General features: G+C 37.9%; 1 protein-coding gene across 5 annotated transcripts in view; it reads left to right on the forward strand.

The window, feature by feature from the left end:
- The window catches only part of ptprt (protein tyrosine phosphatase receptor type T), a 1512449-nt gene that overhangs the window by 1471799 nt on the left and 12892 nt on the right, over window positions 1–27758 (forward strand). For all 5 annotated transcript variants that reach the window (XM_073061878.1, XM_073061879.1, XM_073061880.1 and 2 more), the window contains 5 exons: window positions 6643–6759; window positions 10993–11147; window positions 12171–12306; window positions 16967–17116; window positions 22911–23084. In XM_073061878.1, coding sequence (XP_072917979.1) covers window positions 6643–6759; window positions 10993–11147; window positions 12171–12306; window positions 16967–17116; window positions 22911–23084 — 732 coding nt within the window. The remainder of the gene's footprint in view (window positions 1–6642; window positions 6760–10992; window positions 11148–12170; window positions 12307–16966; window positions 17117–22910; window positions 23085–27758) is intronic.

Consider the following 27758-nt stretch of genomic DNA (forward strand, 5'->3'; position numbering starts at 1 on the left):
CACCATTGAGGACATCTTCAATAAGCTATGCCTTAGGAAGGCAACATCTGTCATTCAGGACCCTCACCATCTAGAAAGAACACACCCTCTTAGACATAGAGTCACAGAAAACTACAACACAAATATAGGCCACTCGGCCCCTCTAGTCCAAGCTTAACTATAATGCTACCTAGTCCCACACCCGAACCCGGAACGTAGCCCTCTATACCCCTCCCCTCCGTGTACCTATCCAAATTTCTCTTAGATGTTGAAATTGACCCCACATCCGCCACTTGCCCCAGCCGCTCGTTCCACACTCTCACCACCCTCTTAGTGAAGAAGTTCCTTCTCATGTTCCTCTTAAACATTTCACCTTTCACCCTTAACCTACACCCTCTAGTTATAGTCTCATCCAACCACAGTGGAAACAGTGAGTTTGCATTTACCCTATCTATGCCCCTCATATTTTGTAAACCTCTGTCAAATCTCTTTATCCCCTACACCCCAGAGAATAAAGTCCTAAACTATTCAACCTTTCACTATAACTCAGGTCCTCAAGTCCCAGAAACAACCTTGTAGGTTTTCTCCACACTCTTTCAATCTTATTGACATCTTTTCAGTTCCGTCTGACTATCGGTATGTTGAGCTCTGGATAGATCCTCGAATTTGTGAATGCCGAGGAATTTGATGCTCACCATTCCCATCTGCCCACCTGACTGATCCCTGAAATCCACAATTATTTCCTTGGTCCTGCTGACGCTGAGTGAGGGCTGTTGTTGTGGCACCACTCAATTTGCCGATTTACCTCCTTGCCTGCATCTGAGGTTCAACAGTGGTGCCATTGGTAAACTTATAGATGACCTTTAAGCTGTGCCTAGCCACGTGGTCATGAGTGTGTAGAGTGTAGAGCTATGGGCTCAGCACACATTCTTGAGGTGTGCCTGTGTTGGCTTTCAGCAAGGGGGAGCTGCTACTACAGATTCGAGCTAACAGTGGTGTCCCAGTGAGGAAGTTAAGGATCAGTGGGAGGTTCAGAGCCCCAAGTTTTGAAGCTTGATGATTAGCGCTGAGGGGATGATGATGTTGAATATAAAGCTATAATTGATAAACGGCAGCCTGATATACATATTCATGTCTTCCAGGTCTTCAAAGCCAAATTGACAGCCAGTGAGACTGTGTCTGCTATAGACCTATAGTGGCAGTAGGCAAATTTCAGAGGCTGTGGGTCCTTGCTTAGGCAAGAGTTAATTCAGGCCACGACCGACCTCCCAAAGCAGTTTATCACAGTAGATGTGAGTGCTACTGGGCAATAATCATTGAGGCAGCTCACCCTGCTCTTCTCGAGGGCCATTATGATTGACGTCCAATTAAAGCAGGTGGGAACCTCCAAATGTAGCGGTGAGAGGTTGAAGATGTCTTTGAACATTTCAGCCCGTTTATCGACACAGGTTTTCAGTACCCTGCCAGGTACATTATCAGGGCCTGATACCCTGCAAGGGTTCACCCTCTTGAAGGATGATCTGACATCGACCTCTAAGAAAGAGATCTCAGAGGCAGCATTAAAGACTGTAGGCTTTGTCCTTATGTGGAGGCCAATGATTCAACCTCTCAGCCCTATGGTTAAACAGTTGGTTTTCTAATTCTACCAGTTTGTTGGAATCCTAGGGATTAACCCATGACTTTACGTTTGGGTATCAATTAAACTCCTTAATTAATCTAGATTATTTTCTTATGTGGGAGAATTGGTTTTGGGTTTTAGCTTTGAAAAACAGCTTGACTGGCACATGCTGAATTCATGTGTAACTCTTGTCTGGAATGATGAATGAGGCCTGTAGAAGGAGAAAGGCTAGATCAGACTCAGCAATCATCTGTGCAAATTGTGATTTTGCAACAACATTTACTTTTAACCAGTTTACTTTGAGAAAATTTGGATTGACTAGACTTGAATTTACTGCAGTCATCAAGTGCCACAAGGAACTATCCTGTGTCCACTGTACACCTCAGACTCTCAGTACAAATCGGATGAATCTGCGGTAGTTGGGTGTATCGGAGATGGGGAGGAGTCAAAGTACAGAGGACTAGTGGACAAGCTTGTGGAGTGGTGTGGAAGGAATCATCTGCTCCTGAATGTGTCCAAAACCAAGGGGATGGTGATTGATTTTAGGAGGAAGAGAACTGTGTACATTCTGAGAGAAGAAGTTGCTATGTTGGAGGACTACAAATACTTGGGTGTTCACCTTGACAACAGACTTGACTGGAAAACTAAAACCAAGGCTGTTTACAAGAAGGGTTGAGCAGACTGTATTTTCTAACAAAGCTGGGATCCTTCAATGTGTGCAGCAGGATGTTGGAGATCTTTTACCAGTCTGTTGTAGTGAGTGCAGTCTTCTTCGTCGCTTTATGTTGGGGCAACAGCATCATTACTGGTGATGCAAAAATAAATGAAATAAACTCATCAAAACAGGCTGCATCCATCTTTGGCTCCAACCCAGACTCTTCTGATTTAGTGGTGACAAGGAGGTCGCTAACAAATTGTTATCCATTGTGGACAATCAGGCACATCCTCTCCACGACTTACTGAATAAGCAGCGGGATATCCTTTCGAACAGGCTCATTCAGCTCCGCTGTCACAGGGATCGTTACAGAAAATCTTTCCTACCAAATGCAATAAGCATTTACAACAGTTCATCTCTGTGTGACAGGAGAGCACACATCATAGTACAATAGTCTCAGCTTTATGGTTTCGTAAAGTATTATTGCACAGTCTTACACATTATTGCACATTGGTAAATTATTATTGTATATATTATTATTCTGTACTTTATTATTATTTAATATTATTGTATTTATTATTATTATTACCAAGTGTGTTTTTAAATGTTGCTGCTGTGAAAAAATAATTTCCCATTCAGGATCAATAAAGTACTTAGAATAATAATAATTATTATTATTGTTGTTATTATTATTATTATTATTATTATTAAGAATGCAAGTGATTTCATGATAACATACAGAATTCTGTCAGTCTTGTTGGGCTGCTTCTCCAATCTGGGGACCTAGGACAAGGGGATCACAGTCTAACGATCTGGTTGGATAAGATGATTTGGACTGAAATGGGGAGATGTTTTTCTCATTCAGTGATGGTGAATTTGTGGGATTCTCTATCACTAAGGCTATGGAAGCCAGTCACTGACAATATTTCAGAAAAAAACGACAGATTTCTAGACACAAAGGGTATTAAGGGATATGGTGAGAAAGCAGGAATGAAGTGCCATAAAACTCTGATTATCTGCTATCCAATCATTCATTAATCCCAATGCTTTGGTATCTGAGATGTCAGGTGACGTTTCCTGTGATTGTGCTCCTTATTAACTCACTGGGACCCATTCCCACACTCATTATTAACTTACTTGGTTCCTGTTGCCACACTCCTATAAACTCACCATTGCTTATTTCAATATTCCCTTTGTACTTAGCAGGACCTATCTCTGTCTTCCTAATAAACATTGAATCAGAAGTCCCATTCTGCACTCGTTTGGAACTCACTAGGATCTCATTCCCACATTCCCCTTAACGACTTCGTTTTCTCTCCCACATTCTCTTCAAACTCACCTAGTTCACTAAAAAAAAATGTATGAGAGTCTGATGTAACATCTGAGAAAAAGTGGATTGTATATTACTAAAGTTCAATAGTCTGTAAAATATGTTAGCCTGGCATCACCAAAATCCTGAGGTACGCATAGTGAATAACAGGGCAGGCTCAAAGGGACTAATGACCTTTTCTTACTTCTCCCATTCTATGTTTCTGCGTAACACACAAAATACTGAAAGAACTCAGCAGGTCAGGCAACCTCTTTGGAAATGAACAGATTGTTGACGTTTTGGGCTGAGTCCCTTCTTCAGGACTGAGCAATGTTTCTTTGTATTCAGTTTTTCTGTTTAGTTGACTTGAATCTACTTAACTTTAGCTGTTCAGTTGTAGGCACTGATTAAATTTGTGAAACTTGTATCAGCAGCGATTTTCACTCAGTCTACAACAGGTCATTAATTACTTATGAAAGAGGTAATTAACTACACTTTGGCCAGCTGAGGGTTTTTACAGTGACAGTTGAACAATTGTACAAAATAAATGATTATAAATTTAAGCATTATTTAATTTGCATTACATTTAAAAGTGTCAAAGTGATGGTGGACATAGAAGATGTTCAGGGAAATGGAAACTGTGTTTGGTGAGCTACTTGTTTATATATTTAAACATTTCCTTTGGTCTTGGAGGGTCCCACTGGAGGAAAGCTCACACTGAGCCAATATTTAAAAAGAACTGCAAGAGAGCAATGGGAGGTCACAGATTTCTTATTTTTATACAAGATGCAAACCCTGCAAATTAGAAGTGAATACAGAATGACGCAGCAGTACAGGGAGCATCTCTGAAGAGGGAAGAAGGAAAAAGCATTGACCTCTCATCAGATCTGGTTGTTAATATTAGCAGCATTAAATTGCATGGTGTAGAAAGCGTGTACGTGGAATACATTATGTACCATTCAATGATGCTGGTTGTATATAACCTTCCTACCATCACTTCAATATCATGTCCTCAACATCAAAGCAGTTTTAAATAGACAGTTTATTCCCTTGTCCCAGATTCACAAGTGTAATTTAGAATGGTTAGCATTAGTTGGAGTTAACTACTCCAACCAAAGCCAATTATTTGCCGATTTGCTCACAATCAGGAGATTTTTTTTTTAAATGCTGTAAGGATCTTTGAAGCTTGATGGAAACAGTTATGGCCAGAAATTTCCAGGTAGAGAAACCTGGACTGCTAATTTTCCTCCTCCTCCTGCTCAGTACTATGAGGTCTCTCTTTGTCATCCTTGTCATTCTGGAAACAAAATGATCACCCATTCATGACAGGCTTATGGGATACCTGGAGGTTACAGGTCAGACTGAGTCCTGCAGTTTTTCTTGATATTCTGTCTAGCAAAAATTGGCTATAGTTTTATTTATTTATTGTGATACTGCTCAGAATAAGCCTTTAATGCTGTGGTAGGAAATCCATATGGTCAAGGGGAGAACATACAAACTCCTTACATGCAGCAGTGGGATTTGAGCCCAGGTCGCTGGTACAGTAAAGCGTTGAGCTAACCACTACACTACCATGCCACCCAATGATGAAAATGTTGTTATGGCTGGCAGAGGGTTGGAGGAACCTAATCCATTGCCAACATAGCAATATTCCAGGGGTGTCTATCAAAGATATGTGTTGAAATCAGTTATTGGGAGAACGTGTTTCAGGTTCCAATTTGATAAAAGTTTTCACAAAGAGTTATAACTAAAGATTGGAGAAATAGATTGAAGTATTTAATAATGCACTGCAAACATAAAACTTTTGAGAGGAATGTGCTCTTGTGTTTGAATAGAATAGCTCCTGAAAGCAGTAGAAATAAGAGAACAAAGAGAATAAGAAAATAAAGGGAATTGATCTCATGTCATTTATGTGAATGCATTGACTTGAATGTATAAAAGTGACCTTACCCAATTCTAAGAAACCAGTTTATCGAACAACAAAAAAAAATACTGAACCGCAGAAGGAGATATTGGCACAGATGATAAAAGCTTGAAGAAGTAGGAGTGACTAAAGAGTTAAAAGAGGGTAGCCAGAGAGAAAGTTATAGATGTTTAGGGAAAGTAAGAGCTAAAATCCTGGGTGGATCCAGCCTAATGCACAGCCTCTTCTAGTGGAGCAAAGAAGATCAGGGATATGCAAGAGAACAAATCATAAGAGTAGAGATGTTGAAGTAGATAATAAATGTAAAGAGGAATAAGGGCATGGAGATATTTGAAAATAAAATTAAATCAAGACATTATCAGACCAGGATTCACTGTATGTCAGTGAAAACAGCCAGTAGGACCATGCATAAGGAAATGGGTTATGAGTTCCAGTCGCATTGGCCATCCACAACTCCATAATCAAGGTTTAGATTCATGCCTATTAGATTCACATTTCATTGCTGGTAGAGAAAGAAATGTGGTGAGACACAAAAGTTGAAGAACGCAGATAATGTCAACTTTGATGGATGTTTCAGAGGTGAATCTATGTGTCATCGACCATCACCAGTAAAATTCACACAGAGTGTTTTTGGAAACCATTTTCCCTTTAGCAATCATCCCCACAGGGAGAGAACCAAACTCAAAATTGTCCTTGATATTGGAATGATGCTGCAGCTGTCATCTTCTCCATATTAATTATAATGAGTCAAGATGATTGAAGTATTACATGCAGTATACAACCATTCAAGATCAGTTATCAATCCAAAATATAAAAACAATTAGGTCTTGGTGGATGTAAGAAACAATGGAGCAAGAATTTACTAGCAATTGCTTATCCATAGAAATAACAATCAGCAGTTACACTCTGTGTGATGTTATCATATGGCCATTTGAAATGGGGGGGCACCTACAGGTTAAGTTTAAAAGAATAGGAACATAATTTTGTCATACCAGCTAAATATCAGGACCAAATGCCAATTAGCTATGCCACAGGAAATCAGCTCACTCAATATGATTTCATCTCAAAAGCACCTGGGGAATGGGAGCATGTTTAATAATTGTGTAAATGTTCTTCTTTACCCATTTACTGAGAACCCTCTTCTTGTTCTGCATTAGGTGAAATGTTGCAGGTATTGGCCGGATGATACTGAGCTCTATGGTGATATTAAAGTGACGCTGGTCGAGTCTGAACCCCTGGCGGAGTATGTTATTCGTACTTTCACAGTTCAAAAGGTATGAAATATTTAGATAGCTTTAGAGCTATATGAGGTTTTAAAGTGCACAACCAGATAAAAGTGGAAGATCTGAAAATACACTGGCAAAAGATGTAACACTTTGTTCTTATATTCCTGGTATAATATATGAACACAAGTAAAATAATCAAGCAGATGGTGTCATAGTTCCTGAATGGAGCCTTGCATAAACATTGCCATATTGTACTATAGGATATTAGGCTGCCCCCTGGTGGAAAATATCATGTTGTTGATATAAAAATGCTGAAGTGAGCAAAATAATTATAATCAAAGTTCAAAGTAAATTTATTATCAAAGTACATAGATGTGACCACATACTATCATGAGATTCATTTTTACAGCCATTTAGAGGAAAGTAAGGAAATACAATATAATTTATTAAAAACTGTAAATAACAAAGACTGACAACCAACCAATATGCAAAAGAAGACAAATTGTGCAAATAATTTTTAAATAGTAAATAAATAATACTGAGAACATGAATTGCAGAGTCCTTGAAAATGAATCTATAGGTTATGGAGTCAGTTCAGTGTTGAGGTGAGTGAAATTATTCACACTGGTTCGGGAGCCTGACGGCTGTAGGGTGAGAATTGTTCCTGAACCTGATTGTGTTAGACCTAAGGCTTCTGACTGATGGTAGTGTCCTTTGGGCCATTTACCCTGCTGTCCACTACAGTTGGGGTTTATTACAGCGATGGCTAACGGATTCTCACAACACTCTGAGCCAAGTAAACTGTGATTACCACCAAGGCACCCAGAAAGGAAATGCAAAGAAAAGCAATTCAGCTCAACCAGGTTTTCACATTCTCATAGAGCCTGCAAACATCTGCATACAACCCCAAAAGTCAATTAAAGATAAACAGAGGAATTGAATTTATAATTAAAATTAGCTTTTTCATCATTAATTAGAGAAAAAATAATCATGGCTGGAGGCTGTATCAATTAAATGTGCAATCTGTAACTAAATGGTCATATGCAGTCCCATTCACTGTGAAATTTATATCTGAAAGTCTTGTCTATTTGATATAGTTTGCTTTCTCATTTTTTTTTATTTACCAGTTTATCCCAGGTGAATCTTATGGTCTGAAATTTAATTATTCAGTTTTCTCATTGATGAATAATTCCAAGGTCTTAACACCTGGGGGTTGTATGAGAAGCTTAAGAACATTTGTGGTAAACAGGAACTAAACTTCACGGGACAGATTTTTGCCTGGAGAAAGGTGATTTGTTTCAATGTTTGCATTGTGCAAAATACCTCAATAAACTCAAGAGTTTAAAAAAACTATACTCCTTTAAGGCACTTAAATTCCATGAAGTGATCCAAGTAGAGACTTTGATATTATTTGACATATTTTCCAACTTTATGCATAATATACCTTAAAGAAATGGTACAAAAATAAATTTCTTCACCAGGATAGAGGTCTGCATTAAAATGTATCTCTAAAGTGTTTGAACAAAGGATGTGATGGTTCCGTTTTACAAGGACAACACACTTAACAGGCAACAATGATTTACTTAAATTTGCACATGTGGTATTTCACTTTTTTATTGCCTGAGTATCTTGCTGTTAAGTTGTATATGTGCTGAGATTCTAATTAGGCATATCCCCATAGATAGAGCAAAAAGCTCTTTATGTCAGTTTTCTCTACTACATGTGCACTCTTTTGACATCTTCCCTCACACAGAGACACCAGAGTATGCAATTCACAAGCCCACAGTATTTAATTAGACTACTATATGGAGGGAAAACCACAGATGAAGGAATTGAGAATTGGCTTTATTAACCAACATGGATGCTCATCGCAATGAAATAGCACTGAGAAAGATTTACAACATTTATAACTATTAACTTTCTCAAAAGATTTAGGCACATTATGATCAATATATGCATGATATCATGCACTCAATATGCTTACTTCTGTATTCTTAGTAAAGTTACTTAAATGCATTAATTTTTTGTTCCATTATTGATGTATAACAATTCCCCCAGGCTATCAGACTCCTCAATACCCAGAGCCTGGACTGACACCAACTTACTGCCCTCTACTGTGCCTATTGTCTTGTCTATTATTTCTTTTTTTCTGTGTTGTTTTCACGTAGTTCAGTGTAGTTTTTGTACTGTTTCATGTAGCACCATGGTCCTGAAAAACATTGTCTCATTTTTACTGTGTACTGTACCGGCAGTTATGGTCAAAATGACAATAAAAAGTGACTTGACTTGAAATGATTTGTAATACTTCAAATAAATTTAGTTCATTATCAGCTTTGAGGAAAATTTTTCTAAGATTTTACACCTCATACCTTTAAAATGAGTAGATACAATTATAAGATTAAATGGACTAAATACTACTCTGAAGCAAATTTATGCATTTTGCAATGATCTAGGCATCATTTTATAAATTACAGAATTTTTCACCAAAAACCAACAGATATATTGAGCTTATCTCAGATTACTGGCATACGTTGTAGTAAGTTAGACAAAGAACTTTGATGGTTCATGTCCACAATTTTCATCTCTATACAATAAAAATAGGTCAGTGTTGGCAAAAATACATTAGACCAATCAAAATCCACCTTTTACACTTCTCACTATATAAATTGATAATTAACTAATCAAATCATATTTTTACTCAGAACCTGAAATATATTTATGAAAATAAAACTATGAAGAAGTTATTAAGCTTATTTCATACCCAAGGTTCTCAGGTCTTGACTAAAAAGAAAATAAAAGTCAAACAGCTCATTTTCCTACAGTATGGTCAGAGACCTGTTCAAGTGTCACCTTAAAGTTCACCACTGTAAACAACTATAATACATGTACCAGGAATTCTGTTGCTTGAAAAGCGAGTTAATCTCACATTATTCAACTCTGTTTGGTGACACCTCTGAGAAGAAGTAAACCCACGCACACTCAAGTTAATGACTACAGTATCAGTTGACACATGAACTTGGCATTGAGTGGAAATGAAAGACGAAAAGGACAAAAATGTTTGAAAGTTTGTAAACATTGTATTGTAACATGAGAAAAGTTTTACTTTGCTGAAATAAAAGATCAAAATATTACAAGTGCTCAGCACATCTGACTGCATGTCTGTGGAAAGAGACAGATTTAAAGTTGAAGGTTGCTTGACCTGAAACATTAATACTGTTTATTTTTCCACAGATGGGCAGATAATGCTCATTTACTGAGTGTTTCCAGAATCTGCTGTTATTATGTAAATGTTCCAGCATCTGGAGTCATCTTGCTGGTGTGTGTGTGTGTGTGTGTGTGTGTGTGTGTGTGTGTGTGTGTGTGTGTGTGTGTGTGTGTGTGTGTGTGTGTGTGTGTGTGTGTGTGTGTGTGTGTGTGTGTGTGTGTGTGTGTGTGTGTGTGTGTGTGAGAGAGAGAGAGAGAGAGAGAGAGAGAGAGAGAATTTCTGGGAAAAGGTAATTACAATGTACAGTGCTGTGCAAAAGTTGTAGGCACACGTTATATAGCTAGAGTGCCTGGGACTTGCACAGTACTATGTTTGTCAACATGGAGCAGAGTACAAATTCGTAAATTTGGTGGAGGTGCAAAGGATGTTGGGAATGGTGAGGGTAGAGAGCCGCGGGAGGGGTGTGGGACAGCTGGCAGAGAAGGAGGGCCAGGGGTGAGGGGAAGCACAGGTGCAGGGACACCCAGCCATGAGATACCAGGCAAGGTCATTTGATTCCAAGCAATTGATTTATTGATCAGTACAGAATATCTCTCTGGTGCTACCTGCTCTCTCTCCCTTTTTCCAACCATGATTCATTTCGCCCTGCCCCCTTCCCATGCTCAGTCCACAATAGAGACTCATATCAGAATCAGATTTATTATCACTCATGTATGTCATGAAACTTGTTTTTTCTTGTGACAGCAGTACAATGCAATGCATAAAATTACTACAATACTGTGCAAAAGGTTTAAGCACCCTAGATATATGTGTGCGTGTGCATGTGTGTGTCTAAGACTTTTGCACATTACTGTGTGTGTAGTTAACTACCAACATAGAGCTACCAATTTTCTCATTCTGTATACTGAGCAGGAATGTCCAGCCCAGTTGAACTTTGAAGCAGACTGGAGCTGATCTATCACGTTCCAGTCTCATATATTCCTGCATATCACTTGTTTGTGTCTAAATAATATTGTCTGAAAGAAGAGACTTTTTAAAGTTGAATGTCTTGTTTATATGACAACTTGTTTTTATAGAAAGGCAATCACGAAATTCGGGAGATTAGACAGTTCCACTTCACAAGTTGGCCTGATCATGGAGTACCATGCTATGCAACCGGTTTGCTGGGATTTGTTAGACAAGTAAAGTTCCTAAACCCAAATGATGTTGGCCCTATTATAGTACACTGCAGGTATGTCTCAGCCTAAGCATGTATTTTATTGTCTTTTTTAGTATTAGTTTTATTACATAATTACTGGGAAACATGATGATTATGTTGTTTGCAATAACAAGCATCACTGTTTGATCACTCACTTTTGCAACAGGTAATGGAAGATGAAAGCAAAGCTAAGTCTCTTTAAATGTGCCTGAATTTCAATAAGGAGCATATATTTAGAGTCATAGATTCATACAGCATGGAAACAGATCTGTGTCCAACAAGCTGATCCTATCTGACTGGCCCTCTAAACCTCTCCCATTCTAGATTGCTTTTAGATATTGCTGATGTGCCCACCTCAACCACTATTTCCATCAGCTCACATCCCTTTGCAGCAGCATCTGCTGGTGGTGTCCCTTTCAATTCTCCCACCTCTTGATCTCAAACCCATGCCCTCTTGTTTTTAGCAGCCCCTCCTTGGGAAAAAGGCAATGTGGTTTTACCCTGTCTGTGCTCCTCGTAGTGTGGCAGGGTGGAAATACATTTCTACCAAAGGAGGTGTTAGGCGCTCCTTCCTTCCGCCAGCCTGCGGGTCACCCTTGGACAAGGTGTAGCACCTGCTTTGCTCCCCAGTCAGGGTCACGTGAAACCATGGGAGCAGGTGGTAGATGGCCGTATGTGCAGCTGGTGCATATCACTAGTCCTGGCTATGCAGCCACTGACACCAGGCAGACTGTCTCTGAAGAGCATTGACAATGGCTGGAGTCACCCGTCTTGTAAAGACACTGCCCAGAAGAAAGCAATTGCAAACCACTTCTGTAGAAAAATTTGCCAAGAACAACCATGGTAATGAAAAGATCATGATCACCCACGTCATATGACGTGGCACTTAACAAACAAATGCCTCTCGTGACAAACATCTATCAGGTTCTTCCCCCCCACCCCAACAATCTCCTATGTTCCAGCAATTTCCTAAACTTGGCCTTACAATTGGACGTTCATGTTGCAGTTTGCTGTGTGTTGCTGTTCCAATATCATTTTTACTTTTTCCACCCTCAGTGCGGGTGCAGGAAGGACAGGATGTTTCATTGCTATCGACATCATGCTTGATATGGCAGAAAGTGAAGGTGTGGTGGATGTTTACAACTGTGTCAGAGAGCTCCGTTCACAGAGGGTCAACATGGTGCAGACCGAGGTACCTGATTCATTAATAAAGATTCACTTCATTGAGGTTTCTTCTTTTATTTTGTGTTTTTTGATTCCTCCAGTAGATGTTTTTCTAATTAATGGAAATGATAAATGTAAGCCAGGGGCTCCCAGTCTTTTACCCTACCGATAGCCGAGGGATCCATGGACGCTGGTTGGGTTGGGAATCTCTGATGTAAGTGTTATCAAATGAAATTGGCAAATTATGTTCATAAACTGAAAGCGGAGAGGTTTACAGCCCTTTCCAATTCAATATCGACAGACACATCCCATCCACAACAACGAGAGTAATTTTCCAATTCTGTCCATGCAGGAGCTGTGCTGTTAAGCATGCACATCAGGAATTCGTGAACATGTTAGCTTGAGATGACAAATGAGATTATTCACTGGCAACCGCTCTTCAGATAAACCTCCCTTCAATGAGACAAAGTATCAGGTTTAGTCACTGAATTTTTGAACTCTAAAATATAAGAAGGCAATTCACAACAAAGTGCATCAAGACAAATTATTTAAACCAATTAGGTCAAATCAGTTTAGATAGCTTAACACCGACTTTCAAACTAATGAATAAAGGATCAATATGTTGGAAGATTTATAAAAAAAATTACATTCCATACTAAGAATAAGGCTGCAAAAGAAATGATTTTGCCAAGTCCATATATACAATACTATACAATAGTATATACTGTATATACTATACAGTATAATACAATACTGTATATATTTATCCACAAGTGATTTAATTTTATGTACTGTCTGAGCTTGCATTCAGCGTAAGAAAGATGGTTAAATATTACTTCAGTCTAAATGATCAGGAAGCACAGCTGAAACATGCATGACGAACCAATGTTATCAAGTTGCACGAACACAAATGGGTGTATAGGATAGCAAAGGTGAAAAGTCTGGGATTATTTGAGAAGGTAACTGGAAACCATATGTGGGCTGTGGAATTATAAACAAGGATGTATTAAATACCCTTCTGCTATTAGCAGGACACAAAAGAAGTTTCCAGCCCAGGAAAGATCTTTTCCTCCAAACAATACAAGACACATTCCCTGTGGGTAGCAAGCAAACAATCAGTTGTGCTCAAGTATCACTCGTGTGCCTAATACCAGGATGGGTCTCAACATGCTGGCTGAGATTGCTGTGCAGCACTGATAGAGTGTTGTATTTTCATAGAATCCATCCTTCAAAGGAGTCATTAAACAAAAAAATCGCATTTGTGTGGATGTTAAGCACACTTTTGAACAGAGGTTCTTGAGAAATGCACTTCTCTCAACCTATATTACCAATAAGTAGATTCACTACTCTTTTATGTTATTGCTGTTTTCAGGACATTGTCGTCAAGCAATGGCTGTGACATTTACTTACATAATAGCATTTGCATATTAATAACCACTTGACTTCAAAAAAGTAATTCATTGTGTGAAGTGCTTTGAAGTTCTTTAATGACAGAATAAGACACTGTGTGAATGCAAGAAGTAGTTCTTTATGATAACAGTTAAGGACAACCACAGAATATTAATGTGTAGAAACAAATATCAATAATAAAATCACAATATATGTGGCAATAATGGTCTTTTTCACTTGGATGACAGATTGAGAGAGATAATCACTATGATCCACCATTGTAGTTTCCTAATTAAAATAAATATTGATAGCTAGGGATTTATTCCACGTTTTGCTGCTGCACACATTAAGCCTGCTGACTGGGGGGAGGGTGTGCTATTCTGTGACTGGGTGTTGCCAGCAAAATTTCTGCATAGCTAGGGACAAAACGCTGGCTGAGATGACAGAGTGCTCAAGAGGGATCTAAGTGTGGAACTTTGTCACCTGATTCATGATACCCTTGAATAGTTGCCCATAAAATTTAATTTGCGTATAGCTGAACACCACTGTTCCAATGGAGTGTATCAGGAACTTAGCATGTCCGGTATACTTCTAAGAATCCTAACGTATAAGGAAACAGAGACATACAAAAATTGAAAGAACAAAAACAGTGATCATGAAGATTAAAGTATCATAGGAAATTACGGCCTGAATTTGAATATATGTACCAGCAGCGTGTAAACCACTGTAGAATAGTCCGAGTGTGTGAATAAACACCTTCTCTTCATTTGTCCATAGGGACTACCCTTACTCTTTAATGAAAGATGATTGCCGCTGAAAATCTGGAAAAGATTTATTTATTTTTCATTGTCTTTACCAAAATCTATTAAATTATAAAACACGCTTCTGAATTGTTGTGAATGATCGTTCTTCTGTATCAGAAGAAAGCAAATACTCCACTGGTTAACATATCTGTTTAACGAGAGTAGGCATTTCACATTGCTGCCTTTAAAATCCCCAACAAATGTTTGGAATGAACCAAGAGCACAGAGCCTGAGACAGGCAAATCTAAAGGTGTGATCGAGAAAGCATATTATTTCAGCATAATGAGCGCCATTTGAGGACCAAAGTAAGATCGGAAAGATGCAAACACACACTCAAACACATATCCGTAGATGATCTATTTCCCAGTTTAGGCTTGCAGAAATTTTTATCCTAGTTTACACATTTTCTGTAGACTTTTTGTAGACTTAATTTTATTGGAGACTTTACAGTTGGCAGCCATTTTTTTCAGAACGCGCCTGCTCTATGTTTAATGCGCTGATCTACCTGAAATGGCGCACAGAAGTCATAATTCACAATGCTTAAGTAGGGTAATTCTACTAAAAAAACTTTGGAGCGTTTTCACAGGAAAACTTCAGAAAAGATGCAAAAACAAGGCATTTTAATTGTAGCAATTTCAATGCCCATAATATGCTGATGAAATTATGAATTTTTGACAATACTTAAATCACTTAAGTATACTGTACATGTATCATCTATCACTTATTCAAAATTGTCTTGATAGACAGTGCCATTTGTAAGTATATTTCTAAACCTTTGAAAAAACTGAAAATCATTATTTAGAATTAAGAGTATGAGGTGTCAGGCTGCTGCAATCCAGTGTTCATGCTGTTCATTTCAAGTTTTGAGAAAAAAAAATTCATGTTTAACACATATCCTTACACTCATAACCTTAAATTTTTCCCCGAAGGGGATATCAGTAAGGTTTTTTTTTTCATTCTTAATTGAACTGTTCAGATTCAACAGCAAGTTCAATAAGCAAACATATTCAGTTTAAGGGAAAATGGATAATGGATATGTCTTGAATCAGTACAGAAAGAAAAGCAGCCTTGGTTTTGATGTATGTTGGATATTAAAGATAGCAAAAGCAACACAGTGAAAGGCAAGCTGTTGTTTTTATACTGTACATATTGAAAACCTGGAATGCAAAAGTCTTTAATTAAGTGAGGCTGAAGCTGTGCACACCACAATCTAGATGTGACGTGTGACAAATACAGAAAAGGTCCATGACACAGAATTGGAATACAGGACATCAGATGGGGGATTGTCCCACAGATGTACTAAAGTGTCAGAATAAGGTAAATAGCATTGTTAGCTGAACAGTAAGATGGCAGAAATTCAACATTTTCACAAAACAGAAATAAATTATTAATGTAGAAGTTGGATAGAACATGGTTTCTTTGTCAAAAGATATTGCTGAGGCAAAATCAATAAATACTTTTAGGAAAGACTGGGTATTTGCTTGAAAATGACAAAAAGACTGATGGGTAAAGGGAATGAGCAGAAAGCATGAGATCCCATTCAATGCCTCCTGGAGAAAATCACCATGCAGTCACAGGCCGAAAAGCCTAATTCTGTACTATAATATTCTATTGTTCTGTTGTTTAATCTGGAAACACTTTTTAACAAGAGTGCACTGGATTATGTAGTGGTAGTGACCGAGATCTAAGTAATATTGATTGCCATCATCATTACTCAGAGTTTTTGCAAGTGTGGCAATGTTGTTAGTCCAGTGCACCACTATCTGCAGCTTTCAATAGGGCAATCAAGCGAAGTCCTTACAATATAAATTTCATCTGCTTTTTAACTAGTTTCACAATACTACGTCCTTAAAATCTTATGTTTAATTGTCCCATGTGTTTTCAACAACCTATTAATCCATAATTAGAGTTTAGCTAACTATTTAGCCCAAATAGTTCAACTTGATGTAAATGCTTTGTAATTTTCTTACATGAATATTTCAAAATATAAGGAAGTTTGGCATTTTGGTTTCTACATTCATCACATCTGTATATATTTTAGTCCTTATCCAGTATAAAGTTTAAAATATTTATTAAAAACTTCCTGGTATGATGTCTATAAAAGTGTATAATGTGATTAGCTGCTCAGCCAAATTGATGCCCTCACAGGTGTTAGAGGCATCAATTAAAAATCCAGTCTGATCGCAGAACCTTGTTGACAAAAGTGACTGAGGATATTGCAATCTGTAGCAAGAAACTTAACCATTGGGTAAACTCAGTGGGTCAGGCAGCATCAATGGAGGTGAATAGATAGACAACGTTTCAGGTTGAGACCCTACATCGGGACGCAGGCTCAGTTTCAGCTTGAAACATTGACCATCCCTTTGTCTCTGCTCTTACTGTGTGATGCAGCTTGTTTTTGCTAAATTTCAGTTGAACTCAATAAGTAATTCTGCAGTTAGAGCTAACCAATTTCCCATAGCTAACATTAGATTCAATTTGCCTTTTGTTCTGTAGGAACAATATGTCTTTGTTCATGATGCAATTTTAGAGGCCTGCTTATGCGGAAACACAACGATACCAGTTTGTGAATTCAGAGCTACATTTTACAACATCAGCAAAGTGGATCCACAAACAAACTCCAGCCAGATCAAAGACGAGTTTCAGGTGAGCTTCTCAATAAAATGAAAATGCTACAAAGCCATATGATTTAAATAAGTAATGTGTAGAATAAATGAAGGGTCTCCAATACCTTCAATGGGTCGATGGTAGTTTTATAATTGAAGCTGACTGTCTACCTGACAAACAATAGATCTGTGTGGGATAAAATTGCCCACACATTATAAGGAATGAAATGGAAAATTGTAGAAATATACTAATTGGTGAAAGCTATATTGTTTTTTGACTATAACCTGCCTCATACTTGGGTGCTTATTAAATGAGATGATATTCCAAACTGAGTAAAAATTCATTGTATTGCTGCATATGTTGAATTTAAATAGGACTTGATGTTGTATTATTATGAATGTTGTGTTATTATAATGCTGCATTACAAAAGAAAGCCATTATTTCAGACCAAGTACACAGACACAGATTAGCAATAAATCAAGTTGCAATACAGATTTGAGGCAACTATCATACAAGATGGGTGACTTTGAGGGGGCTGCTGGGTGAGTAATTGCACCATCACCTGTTTCTGAGACCTGGTGAGTTGAAAAGGGCTGAAGATTATGTTCAAACAATGTGTGATGGAAATAAACAAAACAAGTAGAAATGAAGGTTATTAGGTATATAAAAATCCCTCAGGTTTGTGTTAAAACCACACATAGCCCTATTACCAAAACATGTATTCAGATACCTGAGCAGTGCACTCCTCTGTAGTTACACTCAGATGTCCACCAGTCCTTATTTCCTTAGATACAACTCCATAAATGCTTTGCTCATGGGTTTCAGCTGGATAATATATTCTTAATCAGTATTTACGACAAGCATTGCAGTTTCTCGATTTGCTACACTCAGCAAAGCAGCACTGCCAGGGACATACATTCAATGGTAATTATATTGAAATGGATATTTCCATTTTAACCTTCCTAACAAAAACACAAAGTTGTATTCAGAACAGAAATGATTCTCTGATCTCTGTTATCTGTGTAATAGAGTGCATCTGCAATTCTGCCATTATTGCAAACATCAGGTTTTTGTCAGATATCTGAAAGGCTTTTGATCTCATTGATCTGCTGAAGATATATGATCCTTATCCTGAATAGATCCTTATCAAGAATCGTTGTTCATCTCTTCTTTCAATTGTGCTCTTCTTCGTATGAAATATTAGCTAGGAATACTTCTAAAGAGGAATCATCAGTTCCGATGAACAGTCTCGGTTTGAAACTTTGGCTGTTTATTCCTCTTCATAGATGCTGCCTGACCTGCTGAGTTCCTCCAGTATTTTGTGTGTTTTGCTCTAAATTTCTATCAACTTCAGAATCTCTTCTGTTAATACTTCTACAGAACTATCCTTGTTATTTGCTGCATTAAACAGTAATGTGCAAAAAAAAACCTGTAGATGTTATATTGGTTACATACCTGGGATGTTACTCGAAGAATTAATGAGGTAGTAATCAAGTGCGAAGGAATATGGAACAGGGCTCCAGACTAGGCATGGTACTAATGGCTAACATTAAACGTAGGAGGAATGTTATGTTAATGAGATGGGAAAGTATGCAATCTCATACAGTTAGCTATATATATGGAACAATTTCAAGATATTCCCAGGAACCAATTACGTTGAGATTTGGGACTGAATCTAGAATAATGTAACCGTACTTGAGGTAGGACCAAAAACATATAAAATTTAAGTATCACTGATCACAGATGATAATTCCATCAGGAATATTGTGAAGGTTCTGATGGGACCATTGAAACCAACATTACAAGAGAGGCGCCATTTCGCAGAGATGGTAGAGACTACGGATCCTGGAATTTGGAGCAATAAACAATCTACTGGAGGAACTCAGTGGCTTGAGCTGTATCTGTGGAGGGAAAATAATTATTGATATTTCAATTTGAAACCCTGTAGCAGAATTAGAGAGCAGGTTAAAGGAATTTACTGTGTGACTCACAGACAATATATTAACAGCCTACTTATCGTCTGAAGACATGGTAGGTATCAAAGATGCAGCAGACTGGTTTCTTACAGTACAAGGTATGCACCAAATACATCTAAGGAACCTTGTGTTGAGTAAAAGTTAACTGAACAGTAGGCACCTAAACAGGAGATCTCGCCAGGTTCTAGTAGAGCTAGACAAGTAGTTCCCAAACTTTTTTGTGTTACCACCCCTTCCTTGGCTCCCAGACTATATCCCCAGTGTCCCCCCTCCCCCTTTCCAGCTATTACGTAAAAACTATAAAGAAATTTGATTTACAGTGCACAGTGAAAGAAAAGAGGAACTGCAAAATTCAAAGCAATAATAAATAATTGCAAAAAAATTCAAATCTATTTAAAACTACAAGTACAATAATTTCTTTATTTAATTACAGTAAAAACAATTTTCATCAGCAATTTTAGAGTGTACATTAGCTGTCCAACTATTCACTACTTCAGTGCTTTTTTGCCTTTCAATGAGATGGGTGGGCTTGGTGCAGTGGTATCAGCTTCTCAACATCAGGCTGAATGCCACTCAGAAAGAGTCTCAGATCCCCACGTTCAATAATTTGCATTGTTTTGTTTTGAAAGAAGTTGGGCGACTGTGCTTCACTAAATATAATGTTGGAAAGGCAATGAAGATCACTTTGACCTTTTTTCTCAGTACAGGATCACGTTCAGAGGTTTCCTTCTGCAACCAGAAGTCTTGATAATGATTTCTTGAACCTCGGTTTCAGTTCAAAGTCATTTTGTAATGTTACGAACCCCGTAACTGGGTGTCTTACCAGCAAAGATAGGAGTAGCCGTTGAAGTCTGATGATACTATTTTTAACAGTATTTATTAGTAAAACTACACAAAAATAATATCAATGCAAATATACAGATAATATACGTCATCAATACTAAACCTAAAAGTGCGGGTATAATAATAATCAATAACAAATAAGCTCTATCGTTGTCTAGGGGATAATGAATTGTCCGATGGAAATATAAAGTTCAGTTCAGTTCATACAGGCTGCAGTCGTTGTTGATCACTGTGTTGCAATTGTTGGAGAGAGAGAGAGAGAGAGAGAGAGAGAGAGAGAGAGAGAGAGAGAGAGAGAGAGAGAGAAACTTGCCGACTTTCCTTTTCGATCTTGATCCGTATCCGTCCTTTAGCTAGACTGTTCCATGGAGGACTCATCACCCAGGCAAGGGTGGACACACACACAAGCCCCCACCGGTCTCGTAGCGTCTCTCCTGGTGCGTCTGAGGGGTGTTCCCCAGACCCTACTTTTATCCCTACTCACGGGGTCTCAGATGTCAATCAGGTTGGGATGATGCAATCCCTCAACCAGACCACTCTGGCTGCCCCCTGAGGGGTTTCAGTGAATAGTACAGTACTCAATACACAATTCCTTCTCCAAGAGACAATAGCAGTAATCAGTGGTTCCGTTCCACTTTTGTTAGAAGGAGACATTCCACTTTTGTGTATTCCTGTGTTGTCAATAACAACTGCCTTTTCTGTTATCCTGCGTCTCTCTCTCATTTCCTGGGTATCAGACCCGAAATAATAGTGATCTTGCGATTTTCAAAAGGGGGGGGCCGGCATTGGCGATTCTGTAGCCTTCTGCCCATCAGAGTTGCTCCTCATTCGTAACAGTAACAGAATCAGTTCTTCCTCCATCCTTCCTGTTAATTCTTCATTACAAGTGTTCAGGAATGGGTCTATTACCCAATCTGGAATCTGGATCAACAGAAAATCCTGAAATTTCTCTGGCATGTCTTTATGCAGTTCACCCTGGTGGGTGAACATATATGGCCATACTTGAGCCAATAGTTACAATTCAACCAAGGCGACCATGATGATTGACAAATTGTCAGCTCTTGATCTCTTGGAATGTGGTCGGCGTATGCCAGGGGAGAAGAGCATATAGTGAAGACAGGTGGCTTCACGGAAGTAAGAGCTGAATAAGCATTGATGCTGAAAGACAACTGTGTGTTGCTTGGATTTCCAGCCTCTGCAGATTTTGTGAAGAAACCAGTTGGCTGTGTTGCATACAGCTGGAAGCCATTCAGAGAGGGAAGTTCAAAGGTGCCAAGTTCCAGAAGAGAAAACGAAAGGTCCATTGATCACTGTAGGCTGTAGAGAGAGTTGCAATGAGAATCAGAGTGCGCGTGACAACACAATGATGAGAAGCAAGTCAACAAATTTATATTATAAAACTGCTACACTGAGTTTGAGACAAGTGAATTACAATTACTGGAGTGAATGGAATATTGGTCATTGTTAAGATCTGATGCTGAGAAATAAATCTGACGTACTATGTGCATAGCTTACTGTAGCTTGAGTAACCTATTCATAGAGGATGTGAAATTTGTTAAATGCTGAGCTTATTGGGTTAATGCCAATTTTAATAATACTAGAACCTTGCTAACATTACTTACTATTGCAAAAGTTGCAAATTGAAATCTGTTGCCTTTGAATATCTTCTCTAAATGGGTTTGCCATTTTACTGTTCCACATTCCAGCGGTAATTTTGTTGTTAATTTTTACACATCATTGAAGCTCTTTAACTGCAAATCAATTTTCCTTCCGTGCAGCATTATCAGAGTACAGCTAATTCCCAATATTAGAGGAAATAACCTCAGGTATATTGGTTACTATAAAGGAAATTGGAGGAGATCTTGTAGAAATTTACAAGATACATTAGAAAACAGTGAAGATTGGTACAAATCTCCCTTGAAGGAATGACAAATACCAGATTCAATTATTTCTTTAGTTTGATCAATAACTGAATTCGAAGTATGATTATGATGGACTCTTAAATTTAAGCAATAGTGATAAATTGCAGGGATAAATTCAAACAAATTAGATATTTTATGTAAAACAGTGGGAGAGTTTCAGAGTCTAATTTTGTGAGGATGTGTTCAATATTTTCTCTATACTCAATATTTTTATATTACAGAAACAAAAACTCAAAGTTTTATTAAAAAAAATTGTGAGAAGTAATAAATGGGTAAGGAGGCACTTGTACCACAAGAAACAGATAAATGACCCTTCGTCAGAACAAGAACAGTGGTAAAACTATTGGGTGGTTTTATCTGCAGGAAGGGGAAGGGGGTGTTGTGGTGAAAACAAGGGAATATCTGTAATAAGGTGGAAACCAAGACTGACCAGGTGACACAAAGGCTGTTGATATGATCTAAGAGAGGCTAAAGAGTCTTATTAATCTGAGTTTTCTCGGGAAGTGTTCACATAGACAACAGTTGAGAAGAAAGAAGTACTGGAACTGTAAGATACAGAACACAATAGATTTCTTTTCAGCTGGAGAAAAGCAGGTGATTACAATAACCAATGATGGTATGGAGGCAATTGGTAGTTATAATTCCATAAGAGCAAATTAAAATATTAATAAAGTGCTGTGCTTGAGATTTTTCTATGTGGTTACATATTAAATACGTAAAAATCAAAATGAAATATAAGCAAACTAACTCATTCACTTCACTAGCAGGTACACAAATAATATTTTTACTGCACTCAAAAACTCTCATCCTGTATAGACTAAGGAAAGACAAGTTGTTCCAGACATTATATTTAGACAACACTGTTAAAGTCTTCACAAGTATTTCTTTTATTTTTTAATTTTCAAGCAACTGCACTACCAGAGCATTTCTTTTTGAACACGTTTAAATTGCGTTACCACAAGTGATAGCAAGATTCAAAGCTGCTTAGGAAAATGAGGGAGGCTGTAAGGAACCATTTTGACTAGCTTATGTAAATCATAAGTGGAAAACTGACAACTGCTCCACATCCTCATCCGTAACGTTCATTTGCAGACACTGAATATTGTAACTCCTCGCGTTCGACCCGAGGATTGCAGCGTTGGACTCCTCCCACGCAATCATGACAAGAACCGGAACATGGATGTGCTCCCTCCGGACAGGTGTCTTCCATTCCTCATTTCTGTAGATGGTGAAACAAACAACTATATAAATGCTGCACTTATGGATGTAAGCAAAAAAAAAATCTTAATCAATATTTGCTTAAAGCTTTACAGTTTGTCCATTTTATCTCTGCTCAATACAGCTCTGCAAACAGGGAGGAATGTTAGGCCAGATTTTGCTGACAGCTAACGGGTGGCTCCATGCCAAACCACTGGCTATCTGAACTTCCATAACTGTGCACTTCAGTGGGAAAGTAAAGAAAAGCAGAAAGTTCTGGCACAGGCATTGGGCATCCCTGATCGAATTGAGCTGGGGGACTGGCTCTAGTGTTTTCATTTTGTTTGTGCCAGTTTGTTGGCTCTGCCTGTTCTCCATCACCTTTGAATAATCCATCAAGCTCTGTTTTAAATATAACCAATGACTTGGCCTCCACAGCCATCTGGGACAATGAATTCCACAGATTTGCCACCTGCTGGCTAAAGAAATTCCTCCTCATCTCTGTTCTAAAGGGACATCCCTCTATACTGAGGCTGTGCCCACTGGTCCTAGACTTCCCCCACTACAGGAATCATCCTCTCTACATCCATGTTGGCCTATCAACATTCAATACAGTTCAGTGAGATTCCTCTACATTCTTCTAAATTCCAAAATGTACAGTCCCAGGCCCATCAGACTCTTCTTGTACGATAACCCTTTCATTCTTTTTTTTTGTAATTTATTTTTTTATTGAAGTTCATCAAACAAACATTTCCATAGGATGTATGTCAGACATTGTACATATATATCATGTAATCATATATATCACAAATCTCCACAAAGTATTTATCTGAAGTATACACTTATAGAAAAGAGTGGAAAGAAAAAAACAAGCAAAAGGAAAGAACTATGTACAAGTAGAGAGTGATTTTTTTTTAACAACAGATTCATTGATTTGTGAGAATAAAATCAGGCCTATGAGGCATTATGTAGTTAAACCATTTTTCCCAGTATGAATCAAATTGTTCCAGCTTATGATTAACAGATGCTGTTATCTTCTCCATTTTGTAAATGTCCATTGTAATTTCCATCCATGTATTTAAAATTGGGCTCTCCTGTGATAACCATTTCCTAGTAAGAGTCTTTTTACCAGCCACCAACAGTATATTCATTAAATATTTATCTCTTTTCAACCATTCTTGAGGTATATATCCAAAATATATGGTCTTACTCTCCAAGGGTATTTCACATTTAAAGATGTCTTGTAGGGCATTGTGTATCCCCCTCCAATAGTTTTTGATAACAGGGCAGTCCCAAAAAATATGATAATGATTTACATTTTGATTTCCACAATTTCTGCAGCAAACAGGGAGGTTACTATCATAATGGGATTTCTGAGAGGGTGTAATAAAATATCTTATCAAGTTTTTCCATCCAAACTCCCTCCATTTCTGTGAACTGGTACACTTCCATTGATACCTCCATATTGTTGTCCATTCTTCCTCAGGTGTAATTATCCCTCCTTCCTTCTCCCATTTTGTTTTAATGTATGAAGTCGAATGTATTTTAAGATTTGACAACCCCTTATACATGCTTGAAATGATTCTACTACCATTATCTGAATTATATGCTTTTCTTAAGAGTTCTATCAAGCATGTATTTGCCTTGGTTACATTTTTAAGCGTCTTATTAACATATTGTCGCATCTGTAAATACCGATTTAAAAAATCTTGTTTTTCTAATAAGTGTTTCTCTTTAAGCATTTCAAAACTGAACAGTGTTCCTTCTTTCATTATGTTGCAAAGAACTGTTATTCCTTTAGCTGTCCAGTCCTTAAATCTAGCATCCAATTTATTTGGTGTAAAATCAGAGTCATATGCACACCATTTAAGAATTGCAATATCTCCCTCTAGATTATATTCTTTTATAGTGGTTTTCCATATTTTAAGAGTCAATTTCACCCATGGGTTATCAATAGTATTTATGTACCTTTGCAGGTTGTTATCAGCCAAAATTGCTTGTATGGGGGATGGGAAGTACCCGCTTCTCAATGTTTTTTCCGTTGAGCGTCATATGACGTGTTGCACCAACATATCACAGCTCTCAACTGTGCTGTAAAACAATAATCTCTAAGAGAAGGCAAGCCCCATCCCCCCTTTTCCTTTGCTAATTGCAAAGTTTTGAGACAAACTCTAGGCCTTTTACCCTGCCAAATATACCTTGATAGCATCTTGTTCCATTCATTGAATTGATTTTGATTAATCTCTATTGGTAGGGTCTGAAAGAGATATAACAGTCTGGGCAGTATATTCATTTTAATAGACTCAATCCTTGAACTGAGACTGAGAAAAGGAATCAGGCTCCATCTTGCCACATCTTCCTTAATTTTTTTATATAGAGGCTGATAATTACATTCTGATAATTTTGCCAAATCTTTTGGCATAATGATGCCCAAATATTTGAAAGACTCTGTGTGCCATGCCCAGGACTATCGACTTTCAATTTCTCTTGGTGGGCTATAGTAATATGAAAGTAATTGGGTTTTATCTATGTTGATCTTGTATCCTGATAATTGACCATATTGTTCAAAGGATTGCACCAAATTAGGTAAAGAGTATGTTGGTTGCCCTAGATAGATCAAAATGTCATCCGCATAACAAGCCAATTTATGCTCTGTCCGTTTAATAGTAATTCCCCTGATATCTTCATTTTGTCTGATGTATTGAGCTAATGGTTCCAGATATAGCGCGAAGAGTAGTGGTGACCATGCACAACCCTGTCTCGTGCCCCTTTCTAGGGTAAGACTACTTGATAAATTGGTGGTGGCATCCGTCGGTCTCGAGAGACCATGGATCAGTACCTGGAGTTTCCAGGGCGCAGGCCTGGGCTGGGTTGTATGGGAGACCTGCAGTTGCCCAAGCTGCAGGCCTTCCCCTCTCCACGCCACCGATGTTGTCCAAGGGAAGGGCACTAGGACCCATGCAGCTTGGCACCGGTGACGTCGCAGAGCAATGTGTTGTTAAGTGCCTTGCTCAAGGACACAAACACGCTGCCTCAGCTGAGGCTCGAACCAGTGACCTTCAGGTTACTAGTCTGATGCCTTGCCCACTAGGCCACGTGCCAATCCATTGATTTTAATCCTAGCAGTAGGATTGTCATATAGTGTCTGTATAGTTTTAATAATTGTGTCTTGAAAACCAAATCTATGTAAAACTCTTGTAAAGAAAATTCCAATTAACCGAATCAAATGCTTTTTCAGCGTCTATGCTTATCACTATTGCTTCGATTTTTTTTTTGTATATGATCCATACTGTGAAGTGTCCTTCGTATATTGTCTTGAGTCTGGCGTTGTCATATAAAACCTGTCTGATCATTACGTATCAGTATGGGTAGAAACTACTCTAATCATTTGGCCATGATGGAGGTAAATAACCTATAATCTACATTAAGAACGGATATTGGTCTAAATGACCTGCATTCCATTTTATCCTTGCCTTCTTTCGGTATAGCTGAGATTATCGCTTCCTTCCAACTGGGTGGCCTTTGTGCCTTATTTAGAGCCCAGTTCATTGTGGGGAGTAAAATAGGAATTAACTTATTTTTAAATTCTTTGTACCACTCACCATATACCCATCTGATCCTGGTGACTTGCTTAATTTAAGCCTACTAATTGCAGCATTTAATTCAACTTCAGTTATGTCAGTAGTCATCCTTCTATTTTGTTCTTCGCTTAAAGTGGGTAACTCTAGAGAATTCAAGAAGGTGTCAATGTGGGTTATGCTTCCCCCTGAAACTTTGGAATATAGTGTTTTGTAAGACACTTCAAAAGCTTCTTGAATTTCACTTAGCTTATTTTTTATCATTTTCGTTCTTGGGTCCCTAATTCTATGAATTGTATTTTCTGCTATCTTTTTTTCAGTTTCCACGCCAGTATTTTAATAGATTTCGATCCACTTTCATAATGTCTCTGTTTCAGAAACATTAAGTTTTTCCTGATTTCTTGCGTAGCCAAATTATTTATTTCATTCCTAATTCTTTTAATTTCACCTAATGTATCCTGTGTCAAATTCAATTTGTGTTTTTTCTCTAGTTCCTTCAGTCTATTTTGTAATTCCTCTAATGTTTTATTCCTTATTTTTTCTTATATGAAGATATCGCTATAATTTTCCCTCTTAAAACCGCCTTCAGAGTATCCCATAAAATGGAAGGTGAAACCTCTCCATTATCATTAACCCTTTCATTCTTGAAGTCATTCTTGCAAACATCCTCTGGACCATCTCCAATGCCAGCATACCCTTTCTTAGGCAAGGGACCCAATACTGTTCATAATACCCCAAGTGTCGTCTGACCAATGCTTTATAATGCCCCAGCATTACATCCTTGCTCTTATATTCTAGTCCTCTTGAAATGAATGTTAACATTACATTTGCCTTCCTTTTCTCTGACTCCACCTGCAAGTTTACCCTTAGGGAATCCTGCACGAGTGCTCCCAAGTCCCTTTGTACCTTTGATTTCTGAATTTTCACTCTGTTCAGTGAGGTTCTGCCCAGTCAAAACTGGCTAGATATTGAAATGCATTCTTGCATATGAATTTCAAGAGAAAAAGAATAAAGCTATATTCAGTGCGGATCTAATTCTCTATACTTGCTGATCTTAGAAAAAGAATTTGTTATGATATTATGACTTTTGTCACATCAATCTTCAAAAGACCTAGAACTGCTTGATTGTTAAGACACCAGTAGAAACTCTAATACAAATTATTTG

Source organism: Hemitrygon akajei, chromosome 11 (assembly GCF_048418815.1).
Source record: "Hemitrygon akajei chromosome 11, sHemAka1.3, whole genome shotgun sequence".
In the NCBI taxonomy this organism is placed as follows: Eukaryota; Metazoa; Chordata; class Chondrichthyes; order Myliobatiformes; family Dasyatidae; genus Hemitrygon; species Hemitrygon akajei.